Source organism: Pongo abelii, chromosome 19, assembly GCF_028885655.2.
Source record: "Pongo abelii isolate AG06213 chromosome 19, NHGRI_mPonAbe1-v2.0_pri, whole genome shotgun sequence".
In the NCBI taxonomy this organism is placed as follows: domain Eukaryota; kingdom Metazoa; phylum Chordata; class Mammalia; order Primates; family Hominidae; genus Pongo; species Pongo abelii.
The window spans coordinates 46,720,442-46,735,407 of NC_072004.2; the positions used below are offsets into that span (position 1 = coordinate 46,720,442).

Genomic DNA, 14,966 nt, shown 5'->3' on the forward strand with positions numbered 1-14,966 from the left:
GTATCATGGATGCTACAAGCTGCGAGCCACAGTTAGGCCTGAAATAAAAACTGGAAAACTCATAGCATGGAACATGCAGCAGGTAAGGGGTAGCATAATTTAAATTTCCAAAGAGTTGACAGTTCTTGCTGCTGTAGAATTGATAAGCTGTAACTGTGAAGTTACCTACAAATTGCTCAGAGGAAAATGATTAGAGTCTTAAGATATTACCATTTTGAGAAATAATTTATATGTTTAGTAGCCTTCAGTGAGTGACAGAGGAAAGGCCTTGCCCTCTTAACTACACTGGAAGAGCTGATTCTATTCCTAGAGCTACAATCAAAGCTATGCAATCTGAAATGGTCCAACTATGTGACACAGTGAGCAACTAAGATCTCTGTCTATAATTAATTATAGATGCCCTTTAAAAAAGGCCAAATCCCCCAAATAAAAACAATTCACAAAGGCACCTATTTGTGTTACAGGTGGGTCAAGAAATCTATTCTTTCAATTTATCTACCTGTCCAAATTTGTTGTTAATGGACACAAAAGACAAACTTTCTCAATTCTTTTCTATCTCCCTTTGAGAATCCATTCTTAACATAACTTTATATATAAATTTTGATCCCTTTTGCTCGTTTTTTTTTTTTTTTTTTTGAGATAGCGGTCTTGCTATGTTGCCAAGGGTGGTTTTGAACTCCTGGGCTAAAGTGATCCTCCTGCCTTAGCCTCCTGGGTAGGTGAGATTACAGGTGCATGCTACCGTGCCTGGCTATTGACAATTTTGATCTTGCCCTATGATTCCCTAGAATGAGAACATAAATATAAACTATATATCTACCAAAAGAAAGGAAGTTTTTTGAAGGTTTTCATATCCCATTCCTCTTCCAAGACAACAAAATATTTTAGTCTGAATGGTTACAGAATATTAGAGGATTATAAATCTTTGTTATGCATTTGATACACTGTTTTCATTAAAATTCGGCTAATTGTTAATTATTAGTTAAAAGTTAAAACTACAGTCTTCTTTCAGGATTTCCCCAGCCATGCAACAAATAAGTGTCCTATTTTCTGGGAATTAATGAATATGACACATAGAAGATGAATGATAAATCCCAAACCAGAAAGGCCCAGGTCGAAGAAGAAAAAAAGCTAAAATAACAAAATCAGTGTGGACAGATTTATCTCATAATACGCTAAATCATTGTATACTTCAACTCAGCTCCATCCGCATGTTTGCTGCTGAAATGACAACATACTTTACTGATTTCTTAGCACCTCCTTTCTTAAAGCTGTAATTTTGAAAACTTATATAGTTTCTTCAGTGCCTTCCAGAAATACCATCTTACTGATTTCTCATTCAAATGTGACACAAGGAACACACACACAAACTCAAATGTAGAGGGTACACGGGTAAGTGAATCAAATGTGCATTATGAAAGGTAGAGAAGAATGACCTTTATAAAAATCTCACTGGCTACATTGATTCATTTCTTTTAATGGGTATAGTACAACCGGGCTTTTTATAAAACACATTTTTCAATATTCAGACAAAACATTAAGGTTTTGAGTCATTCACAAAGAGTGTTCTAAAAAATGAAAATAACCAGTGCATCAGTGAGACAAACTCCTTCCCACATTAGTTGGTGGGAACATAAATTGGTACAATCTTTCTAGGGGCCATTTGAAAATGGGTATAGAAAACTTTAACAGTGTACATCTTTTAAACCAACAATTTTGTGTCTGAGAATTTACTCCAACAAAATAATCAAGGATATTTAGAAATAGTCAATGGTAGTAGTAGCAGCACCAGTAGTAATAACAGCAGCTAACATTCACTGAATTGTTAGTATTTGTCAAGCACTGCTCTAGGTAAACGGGGATGTGCACTGCAATGAGACCTGTGAAAGTGAAGAATTGGAAACGCCTAAATGCCCGGTAATAGTAGACTGATTGAGGAAATGCAGATTGAGGAATCCTATGAAGGACTAAGTCAGCTATTACAAATATGCAATAAATGTGTAGAGAGTAAAGATATAACAAAAAAGTATTACACAACAGTGATATAACAATTTAAATTTGCATTTAATATAAAATAACATATTTTAAATAATATAAAATTATATTTTTTCATTTTTCGACTTGAACTTGTATTGCTATAAATTATCCACTATAAAATCAATAAAACAGTTTTTGCAATCTAGATGGTTATTTCTTTAAAAAAAGAGATCTTTCTACTCATTTCACAAATTCCTTACAATAGCAAGTACACGACTGAGTACAGTTGACCCTTAAACAGCACAAGTTTGAACTATGTGGGTCCACTCATACACAGATTTTTTTTTCACCCCAATGCAGATAGAAAATACAGTATTCACAGGATGCAAAACCTGTGTATACAGAGGGCTGACTGTATACTAAGAGGAACAATATGCACTAAACAGATTATCTGTAATTCTTTTTTTTTTTTTTTTTTTGAGATGGAGTCTCCCTCTGTTGCCCAGGCTGGAGTGCAGTGGCTCGATCTCAGCTCACTGCAAGCTCCGCCTCCCAGGTTCACACCATTCTCCTGTCTCAGCCTCCCGAGTAGCTGGGACTACAGGCGTCCACCACCACGCCCGGCTAATTTTTTGTACTTTTTTTTAGTAGAGACGGAGTTTCACCATGTTAGCCAGGATGGTCTAGAACTCCTGATCTCGTGATCCACCCGCCTTGGCCTCCCAAAGTGCTGGGATTACAGGCATGCACCACTGCACCTGGCCGATTATCTGTAATTCTTGATACTGAGTAGTTAATGGTTTAGATGATGATAGTGGAAGACTACACATTTTTTTATGCATCGGAAACTAACACAGTTTGTATCTCTCTAAGAACGATAAATTTTGGAGGTTCTGGTTTTAGTTAATGATATGGTTTGGCTGTGTCCCCACCCAAATCTCATCTTGAATTGTAGCTCCCATAATTCCCACATGTTGTGGGAGGGACCCAGTGGGAGGTAATTGAGTCATGGGGGCAGTTTCCCCCATACTGTTCTCATGGTAGTGAATAAGTCTCATGAGATCTGATGGTTTTATAAGAGAAAATCTGTTTCACTTGGCTGTCATCTCTCTCTTTGCTGGTCACCATGTTAAGACATGCCTTTCACCTTCTGCCATGATTGTGAGGCCTCCCAAGTCATGTGGAACTATGATTAAATTAAACCTCTTTCCTTTATAAATTACCCAGTCTTGGGTATGTCTTTATTAGCAGCATGAGAACAGACTAATACAGTCAACATTCTTGACTGTCCCTTCTACAGCTTACCAATAAATCTCTAATTTTTTTTGAGACAGAGTCTCACTCTGTCATCCAGGCTGGAGTGCAGTGGCACAATCTCGGGTCACTGCAACTTCTGCCTCCAGGTTCAAGCAATTCTTGTTCTTCAGCCTCCTGAGTAGCTGGGATTATAGGTGCATGCTACCACACCAGGTTAATTTTTGTATTTTTAGTAGAGGTGCGGTTTTGCCATAGTTGGCCAGGCTGGTTTTGAACTCCTGGCCTCAAGTGATCTGCCCGCCTCAGCCTCCCAAAGTGCTGGGATTATAGGCATGAGCCACCGCACCTGGCCTAAATCTCTATTATGGCACAGAAAATGTATGAAAATACACTTAAAGCCAGGTTCTCAGATATTAAAATCTATTATGCTGTACTATAACAAAAACAGCATGGTACTGCCATAGGAATTGACTGTAGAATAAAATGGTGAGTCCTGAAATACATTCATGAATGTATGGAAGATTAACACTGAATAAAGGTGGAATTTCAATTTAGTGGAAAAAAGAGAAATGTTTAAATAAACAAAATTAAAACAGCTAGTTATTCACCTGGGACAAAATCATGCACAAAAATAAATTCCAGATCTATACTTTTTTTTTTTTTTTTTTAAGATGGAGTCTGACTCTGTTGCCCAGGCTGGAGTGCAGTGGTGCGATCTCAGCTCACTGCAAGCTCCGCCTCCCGGGTTCACGCCATTCTCCTGTCTCAGCCTCCTGAGTAGCTGGGACTATAGGCGCCTGTCACCACGCCTGGCTAATTTTTTGTATTTTTAGTAGAGATGGGGTTTCACCGTGTTAGCCAGGATGGTCCCAATCTCCTGACCTTGTGATCTACCCGCCTTGGTCTCCCAAAGTGCTGGGATTACAGGCGTGAGCCACTGCGCCCAGCCTCCCAGATCTATAAATTTTTTTTGAAGAAACCCAGATGCTATGAAGAAAAAGAAGACAAATTTCATTATATTGAGAGTGAAAATTTTCACATGGAAGAGTTTATGATTAACAGAGTCAAATGACAACTCTAACAAAAATAACTGTAATACATAATATTAATGCATATTATATACAGATAGCTCCCATAAATTCATAGGAAAAGGATGAACAACCCAATATAAAATGGGCCAAGAATATGAGTAAGTAACAAGAGAGGCAATCCAAAAAGCCAATAAGCACACACTTAAGGGTAGTCATGGAAATTAAAAAATGTAGAAATAAGGTATCATTTCTTATTGATCAGAAGGGAAAAAATTAAAAAGCCTGGTAAAAGCCACTGTGGTCAAAAATTTAGAGAAAAGAGTTCACTTGCATTGTGGGTTGAAATATGATTTCTTAAGATTAAAACCATATACACTCTTTAACTTAACAATCTCACTCCTGGGAATTCAGCGCATAGAAATGAAGGCACCAGTATGGAAGGCTACATGTATAAAGATGTCTATTAAAGTTTAGGGAAGACTATGGGGGTCCCCACAAAAGAGTTTACATAGCAGGCCTGAGACTACTATGCTTACAGTGGTCTGTCTGTTGGTCCTTGGCTGGTGTCTGGGAACTTGCTGGTCAACAGCTCCCTACATTGATACAAAACTTTCCCTAAGTAATAAGATTGGTTTACTGTGTTTAAACTATGTTTATACAAATAATGTAGATTGTGCTGAATATCTGATTTCCCTTCTGAGAATCTGGAATTTTGGTACATGATAGGCAGAAGGTGCCTAAATGACCAGTTTCCGGTAAAAAGTTTGAGTATTTAGTCTCTAAGGAGCTCCCCTGGTAGACAACACTTGGCATGTGCTGACACAGCTCATTGCTGGAGGAACTGAGTGCATCTGGTGCCACTCTACTGGGAGAAGACTCTTGGAAGCCTGCTCCTGGTTTCACTCCTTGTGCATTTTCCCTTTGCTGATTTTGCTTTGATCCTCTTGCTGTAATAAATTCTACTCATCAGTACAACACTATGCTGAGTCCTGTGAATCCTTCTAGTGAATCATCAAAACAGGATAGTCTTGAGGACTCTCGACATAGGGGGTGAGAAGAAATGTGGGCAGAGAGGACAAATGTGGGGAAAAAAGACAGTACAAATTATTGCAGAAAAAGAGAAAGTTGATCATAGAAATATACTCATATGAACTATGATCTTGTTTATATGATATTAGATATGTTTGTCTATATGCACAGAAAGATATCAAAAAGGATGGCTACCACAATGTTAATGATGTTACTTCTGGATGGTGGGGTTTTAGGTGACTTTTTCACATTTTCCCTTATATTTTTTGTAGGTTTTAAATTTGTTCTTACAATGAGCATAATTTATTTATATTATCAATACAGCTATTTTTATTTTAAAAGGAAATAAAAATCAATTGTTGGAGATTCTTGTTTAAAATAACAGTTCCTGATACTGTCTCTCCTAACTTCCCATTAAATTTCTATAAGGATACAGAAAAAGTAAAAACACACATCACATGGTTAGGTGACTGATGACCCATTCTGAAAAGCCCAGAGAAATTTCCTCTAATTTTATGGCCTGTGGAGTTGATCTAAAAAAACATAATCAGTAGGTCACACGTAAGATACCCCGGAATGGTCTTCTTGAGCATAGGGAAGGAGACCCTTATATTCCCTACTCCACTGCCTCATGGTGAAGAAATACGAGATCTGTCTCACAGAGAAGACTAGACAGCTTTCCCTTCACTGCATATGTGATAATTTTTGAAGCCACTGTCCCTTCTCTTTTAGAATCTCTTTCCTAGACAGAGACTAATTTCTCATCAGAAAAAAAGCAGAGGTAGAGACTGGTAATGGCACCCTGCATTTCTAGAAGCACAGTGCTGTCAGAGAGAACCAGGAAAGGAAGATGCCCAGTGGCTGCAGCCCTAGTAGCACACCTGGAATTATATCTTTTTATGTATGAGCTGGGCCCATCTTTGGCTAGCAGAGCTGCCACAGACTGAAGTCTGTGGGACACTGACAATTGTGAAGGAAGTAAACAAACTATCGCTGTAGATTTAAAAAGAGGAATCTACCAGGCGCCATGTAGAAAGAAAGTGAGTTCCAGGGTAGAGTGATTATGTAGTTTATCCATACTGGAACACTTTGAGAGTAAAAGGGGTACTATTAATAGTCACAACAGGCAATTGCCATAAACCAGGACTGTCCTAAGCAAACTGAGAGGTATGGTCACCCTGGTTCAGAGTCTAACTCTGAGCTTGAATCAATCTCTTGAATAGGCAGAAAGAAAAAAAGACATAGTAACAGATCTGGGGGCAGGGGAATCTACCAAAAAACCCTAAAAACAAGCCTATAGGTAAGTACTTAAGATCCAAGGGTAAGGACTCCAGGACTTGAAGACAGAGAAGAACAGATACTTGAAAATAATTTACTATGGCAGAAAACCGAGATCCAACAGAAAAATTTACAAGCATTCTTGAGAAATAGAACTGAATGAAAGCAACATTAAAAAAAACAATTAATAGAAGGAAAATGTTTTGGGATGAAACAGAATATAGTATTCCAGTCCAAATGTTTTCCTGAGTTCTAGGCAAAATAAATAAAAAGAAACCAACACTTAGAAACATCTTGGCAACTGGAAGAAAAAACTCCTTATTTATACATGATATAATTATTTACCTAAGAAAGCCAATAGAATCAACAAATATAAATCAAGAAAGGTTTTGTTCTAGATTTAGATAAAGCAACATAAATCAGTATTATTTCTCTGTACTAACACTGCCACGTAGGAAACATAATAAAAAAATTCACCCCAGCAACAAAAATAATAAAGTATCTAGGAATTAACCATGAATTCATAGGGCCTAAGTCTAAAGTTCAATAAAGATGATTTAAGTAAACCTATATTACACTCTTAATAAGATGATTTAATATTGTAGAAATGTTAATCATTTCAAATTAATCTATATTCAGTTAAATCCTAATAAAAATTATTGAATGTAATAAACTTATTATGCACATTAAAATGTATACTGCAGAATAAAGGTCTATGTATAAGTTAATCAACCTTAATAAAGAAGTAGAAAAGATAAACTAATGCTCTAATACACTAATATATATAATAAAAGCTGTGTTGCATTCGTGCAAAAACAGGCAAATAGAAAAATGGAACAGAATAGAGCACACAGAGACAGGATGTGTGTGTAAGTGTGAATAAAACTATTCCCTATCTACATACAGGAACTTAATATATAATAAAAGTGGCACTGCAAATCAATGGGAAAAGGACAGATTGCTTAGTAGATGATATTGAGAAAACTTTCTCACCATATGGAGAAAAATAAAACTAGTTTCCTATATAAAACCATGTATGAAGGTGGATTCTAAATGAATTAAAGACCTAAATGTGAAAGGTAAAACCATACAGTTCATAGAAGAAAATACAGAATATCTTTGTGACTGAGAGACATGAAAAGCCTTCTTAAAGAAAATTCCAAATCACTAACTATAAGGCAAAATATTGAAGACTTTGATTATGTCAAAATTAAGAATTAGGTCCACAAAGCATCTTATGGATAAAGTTCATTAGAATGCTTACAGAATAGGAGAATATATAACATCTAAAGTAAATAAGAGGTTAATGTTTGGAATATTGAAGGCATTTCTGCTAATCAACAAGAAAAGTACCAGCTCGAGTAGAAAAACAAAGAATATGAACAGACAGTTTACAGAAAAACACAGCAAGCAAAGAAGCATTTAATGAGATAATCAAACTGAAAGGTAATCAGAGAAATATAAAGTAAAACAACAATGAGATATCATTCTATCTATTAATCTGACAAAATAGCTGGAAGATACTGGTAGGGATATGGCACACAGTAACCCTCATATACAGCTGTTGGCGGTGCAAACTGGCTCATGCAAGACAACCTGGCACTATTTATATAAATTAGGTATACACATGCCCTATGACCCAGCAACTTTTCACCTAGGTATATATCCCAAGGACATCCTCACAGAGGTACATGATTTTTCATATAGCTCTACAATTTTTTGCATTATTTTAGTTCATATGGAAGATATGGGAAAGGGTATGGGGGATAAAAAGAAATACATGAATTAGTGAATGAAATGAGAAGGGGCCTTGCACAGATCAATGATGACAGGTACAGCACCATCAACTAACAAGCATTGAGTCAGCACTGAGGTCAAGTGGTGGTGAGTGGATAATGATAGGTGGAGGCGGCAATTTCAAACATGTTGGCAACATTTTTTACTTACAAGATTTAAAAGTCCTTTACGCAGCCAGGCATGGTGGCTCATGCCTGTAATCTCAGCACTTTGGGAGGCCAAGGTGGGCAGATCACGAGGTCACGAGTTCGAGACCAGCCTGACCAACATGGTGAAACCCCATCTCTACTAAAAACACAAAAATTAGCCAGTTGTGGTGGTGTGCGCCTGTAATCCCAGCTACTCAGGAGGCTGAGGCAGGAGAATCACTTGAACCCTGGAGGTGGAGGTGGCAGTAAGCCAAGATTGCGCCACTGCACTCCAGCCTAGGTGACAGAGTAAGACTCCGTCTCGGGGAAAAACAAACAAACAAAAAGTCCTTTATGCATTTAAGCTGAAGGAAAAAACACAGTTAACAGTAAAGGACAGAAAGACTGGTTCAGACATCTCTCCAACTTTAAAAGCAAAATATCTTCAGAGTTTTGAAGATAAAATAATTTTGAACTTGGGCAAAAATAATTTTGAACTTGGGCAACCAAGTAAGTTTTCCATGTGTGAAGGCAACAGAAAACATTTTAAGATATGCATAGACACAAAACAACATACCTTCCAGGAATATTTCTTGAATTAAAGAAAATATGCAACAAATTTTTAAGAACTTAAAAGCAAAATCTTATCCTTATATATAAAATATAAAATTACCTTTTGTAGAAAGAGGACAATCCTTATGAGCATCTGGGCACGGAGTTCTTCCAAGGTAAACAATGTTCGGGGTGTTCGAATGAAAATTTTGGTCTTCCCATAAGCTACATCATCCTGAAAACCACACCGTTCAATCAGTTTCTTGACAGCCTCTTTGTCTGAAGGAAGGTCATGGTTGGGCCAGGTGAATTCAGAGATCATCTTATACCTGGATGAAAAAAAGAAACAGGGTTAAGGGAGAAAACCATATGGTCATCTCAATAGAAAACTATTCAATAAAATGCAAGACACCTCATAGAAAACCAAATCTTAGCAAACTATCAATAGAGTTTCATTAGCCTCATAAGGTATGCAAAAGAAGGCTTCAGTAAAATAAAACACCTTAAGATAACAACTCTTACTAAACTAGGTATAGAAGGGACTTCCTCAAGCTCATAAAGTCTATTTGCCAAAATCCTATGGCAAATATTGTTCATAAAGGGGTAACCTTAGAAACATTCTTTTTACAAACAGATACAAGAGAAGGGTGGCTCTGTCATGGGTCCTGCTCGGCATTGCTCTGGAGGTCTAGTCGACATAGTGAGACCAAGACATAATTGGTAAATGACTGAGGGAAAAACAAAATGGATACTACTTATGTATAACGTAACTTTCCTCAAAGGAAATCAAGCAGATCTCTAGACAAAAAAACTATTATAACTAAAAGAAAATTAAGCAGTGAGCAACACACAAAAATTAATTGCATTTCTACATATGAGCAGTCAACAGCTCCTTGCCATGTGGGCCTCTCATAAGGCAGCTCACCACACAGCGGCTTGCTTCATGAGTGTGAGTGTGAACAAGATAGAAGACACAGAGTCACAGTCTTTTGTGGTCTAATCTCAAAAGTGACATCCTAACACTTTTGCCATATTCTACTTTCTCAGAAGCAAATCACTAGGTCTAGCCTACACTCACAGGAAGGGGATTACACAGGGTATGGATACCAGGAGGTAGAGGGCATCTTAGAAGGCTGTCTATCACAGAGCTTTTTCCACCATGCAAAGTTGTTTAACACATGTAGTCAAATTTAGTTTTTTTCTTACATTACACCTAAATTTTAAGTCATTGTATGAAAGGCTTTCTTCACTTGGGTTATAGAGTAATGCATTTATGTTTTCTTCTAGTACTTGTATGTTTTCATTTTTCACATTTAGATTTCTGATCATTTAGAGGGTTTTTTGGTATATGGTGTGAGGTATGGATCTAATTTTATCTTTTAACAAATGGCTGTCTAGCTGTTCCAACACTATTAAAAAGTCCATCTTTCCCCTCTGTGATTAACATGCTGCCTTTATCATATGTGCTTCAGTTTATTTCTGGACTTTCTGGTCTGTTTCATTGCTGTGTCTGTCCATCTGTGCATCACTACCACATGGTTTTAATTATAGAAGATACAAGTACATTTTAATGTTTTTCCTAATTCTTTTCTTTTTTAAAGGTCTTTCTAGTTATTCTGGCACACATATTTTTCCACATGAACTTCAGAATCAAGTTTTATAGTTCCAGGCAAAAAAACCAGAATTCAGTGAATAAACAATTTTTAAAGACCTGAAGCACCTTTGATAGTTTTAGTGAGTTGGAACATTAAATACATTATTATTATTATTATTATTATTATTATTATTATTATTATTTTGACACAGAGTCTCACTCTATCTATGAGTGCAGTGGTGCGATCTCAGCTCACTGCAACCCCCGTCTCCCGGTCCAAGTGATTCTCCTGCCTCAGCCTCCTGAGTAGTTGGGATTACAGGCAACTACCACGCCCAGCTAATTTTTGTGTTAACAGTAGAGATGGGGTTTTACCATGTTGGCCAGGCTGGTCTTGAACTCCTGACCTCAAGTGATCTGCCCGCCTTGGCCTCTCAAAATGCTTGGATTATAGGCAAGAGCCACTGCACTCAGCGAATCCATTAATTTTTATATGGTGTTGAGTTGTCCTATCCAAGAACAAGAGATGTTTTCCCACTTGATCTAGTCTGGTTTGTGCCTTACATGAATCTTTAAAGTTTTCTCATAGGTCTTTTCTTTCTTTTTTTTTTTAATAATTATTTTATTTTTTAAGTTCTGAGGTACATGTGTAGGATGTGCAGGTTTGTTACACAGGCAAATGTGTGCCATGGTGGTTTGCTGTACAAATCAGCCCATTACCTAGGTATTAAGCCCAGCATCCATTAGCTATTCTTCCTGATGATCTCCATTCTCCCACCCCCACCCCAACAGGCCCCAGTGTGTGTTATTCACCCCCATATGTCCACGTGTTCTCATTGTTCAGCTCCCACTTATAAGTGAGAACATGTGCGGTTTGGTTTTCTGTTCCACTGTTAGTCTGCTGAGGATAGTGGCTTCCAGATCCATCCATGTCCCTGCAAAGGGCATCACCTCTTTCCTTTTTATGGCTGCATAGTATTCCATGGTGTGTATGTACCACATTTTCTTTATCTAGTCTATCATTGATGGGCATGTGGGTTGATTCCATGTCTTTGCTATTGTGAATAGTGCTGCAATGAACATATCTGTGCATGTATCCACAACAACAAGCAATGGGGAAAGGATTCCCTATTTAATAAATGATGCTGGGAGAACTGGCTAGCCATACACAGAAAATTGAAATTGGATCCCTTCCTTATACCTTATACAAAAACTAACTCAAGGTGGATTAAAGACTTAAATGTAAAACCCAAAACCATAAAAACCCTAGAAGAAAATCTAGGCAATACCATTCAGGATATAGGCATGGGCAAAGACTTCATGATGAAATCACCAAAAGCAATTGCAAAAAAAGCAAAAATGACAAATTAAACTAAAGAGCTTCTGCACAACAAATGAAATTATCATCAGAGCGAACAGACAACTTACAGAATGGGAGAAAATTTTTGCAATCTATCCATCTGATAAAGGACTAATATCCAGAATCTAAAAGGAAATTAAGCAAATGTACAAGAAAAAAAAATCAAACAACCCCATTAAAAAGTGGGCAAAGGATATAAACAGACACTTCTCAAAAAAAGACATACATGCAGCCAACATATGAAAAATAGCTCAACATCACTGATCATTAGAGAAATGCAAATCAAAACCACAATGAGATACCATCTCACGCCAGTCAGAATGGCAATTAGAAAAAGGCAAGAAACAACAAATGCTGGCGAGGTTGCAGAGAAATAGGAACACTTTTATACTATTGGTGGGAATGTAAATTAGTTCAACCATTGTGGAAGACAGTGTGGCGATTCCTCAAAGATTTCGAACCGGAAATACTATTTGACGCAGCAATCCCCTTACTGGGTATATACCCAAAGGAATATAAATCATTCACAGGGCTTTTCATATTTCTTGTTAAGATAGTAGATATATAGGAAGCATCTGTTAATTACTCCCTAATTACAGTTAATTACTTCCTTCTTCTTGACATATCTCTTTTCTTAGATTCCATGACAGCATGTTCTCCTTCGGCCTCTCTGGATATATCTTGTCAATCTGATTTTCTGGCTACTCTGGCTACTACTATACCCCCAAATGCAGGCGTGTCCCAAGGCTAAGAGACCTGGACTTCTCTCTATGTGTTCTCTCCCCACATTACCTCATCTAGTCCACTTACTTTTAATAAAACATTCCAAATATAAAAACAAAAATATATATATTTTATAAGTATATAAAATATAAACATATATTTTCAATTTGTGTGTTATCCTTAGTCTAGCCCTCAGTTATGAGCTTCAGATTTATATATCCAATGTCTATACAGGTCTTGAAGGCATCTTACTTACTCCTTCAGTCTTTCCTACCTCAATCTACCCAGTTACTAAAGCCAGGATCCTGAGAATATTTTTATTCTTTCCCTGCTCTATCATGATTTCTAATCCATCATCAAGTTCTATTGACTCTACCTCCAAAATATATTTAAAATTTAAAATTTAACAATTCTCCTCATCTTTATTGCTTCAATTCAAAGGCAAGTCACCTTCTAGTTTACAACAGACTCCTAAATTGTTTTCCATTTCCTTTCCAATCCATTCTGCATATAACAGTCAGAGTAGTTTTCTAAAAAGCTTGAAATCATTTTTGTCTTTGGCTGCTTTCCTTCCTCACTATCCATCAATCATACTGACTTCTTTGGGGTTCTGTAATGCGGTTGCCTCCTTCCTGCTTCAGAGTCTTTGCACATGCTGTTCCCACTGCCCGGAATGCATTTTATCTAGTTCTTGAAAGTCTGGCTCCTTCTCATCCTTTAGTCTTTTCTTGATCTTTGTATATCAACAAACCCCCTACCCCCAATATTCTCCCTAAGGCAACTAGTTTTATTTATTCTTTTCTCACATGATTTATCATAACTTGTAATCATACTGATCTGTGGGATTATCTGCTTAATGTCAGTCTCCCTCCCTAGTCATGGCTAATATGAAGGCAGGGACTTTGTTTTGTTCCCCACTATATACCATGTGCCTATCATATTGCCTGCCATACTATGAGGAAATAGATATTTGCAGAACGAATGAAAGGAAATCATTTAAAGCCTACTCACTTGCTAGATGGGGGCAGAGATCAAAGCCAAATGAAAAAGTTTTAATATAAAGACAGAGGTAATACCAAACAATGTCACATGAAAAAAAGTGAAATCAGAAACCTCTCAAATTCGTTACACCAAACTATAGTAGGGGTCTACATCTGGGTCATCATATGGGTAGTGCTGGTGTTGTTTGTTTCAGGCACACTGCAGAAACTGGATTGCTATCCTACAGCCCCACTGTTCAGCTCCCATGGCAGGCGAGAGGCACTCTGCCTTCTTTCATGCCGACAAAGTGCATGACCCTGGTTCTCTGGCAAACCAGCAATCTGAACTTGCTAATTAAAAAGTTGAACTCATCTGCTTTCTGACAATGAGTTTTACCTCCCTAAAGGACTTTAGTAGCTTTTAAGGTTATCAGCATGTTTTAAATCCTTCTCTCTTCTCAGTAAAATAAATGAAAATGAAGAAAAGTCACAAGCAAAAATTCAGGTTCAAACCTAAACTACTTGCAAAAAATCTACAGAATCTAAAAGCAAAAATTCACTGTAGAAAATATTATCTTTTCTCTCATCATCACTGGATGAGCCATATAAAAGGGGAATAATGTATACTCCTCAAGTGGTTGTCAGTTCCAGTGACTTACTACATGTGAAATGTTTAAAACAGTATCTAGTACATCCAGTAAACATTTCAAAATATTCACAACTATTATTATAACTCACTTGAAAATTTCAACACATAATTCTTTTCCTGTCTAGTTAATTACAGTCTATAATATCCTTTCCATAAATATGACAAAATCTTTAATTATCTCTACTTCTCACTCCCATTTTAATTTTTGTTCCAGATTATTACTAAAGACTTCTTCCCCACCCTTGCAATCGGTACTTGTTTAGATTTAACAAAAAGTTTTACAGATTTCTTTGCTCAATGTTGCTTTTTTGCATATATCCTGCCACATGTTTCCTTTCTGCATTCATCTTTCTTTTTGCTGAAGTACATCCTCTAGAAGATTTTTCAGAGGGTCTATGAATAATAAACTTCTCAAACTAGGTATGCCAGAAAATGCTGTTTATTTTACTCACACTCTTGAATGGTATTTTGACACAGAATACAATTCTAGGCATGAAAGCCCTTTCCCTGCACTGTGAAGGCATTTTGCTCCTTCGTCTACTTGATCAAACGTTCATGAGGAACCAGATGTCAGTGTGATTCTCACTCCCCAAAGGCAGTTTGTCTTTTTT

General features: G+C 37.0%; 1 protein-coding gene across 6 annotated transcripts in view; it reads right to left on the reverse strand.

Annotated features, from left to right (window-relative positions):
- The window catches only part of MYO1D (myosin ID), a 377,108-nt gene that overhangs the window by 201,654 nt on the left and 160,488 nt on the right, over positions 1-14,966 (reverse strand). For all 6 annotated transcript variants that reach the window (XM_009251492.4, XM_024234170.3, XM_009251493.3 and 3 more), the window contains 1 exon segment: positions 9,171-9,378. In XM_009251492.4, coding sequence (XP_009249767.3) covers positions 9,171-9,378 — 208 coding nt within the window.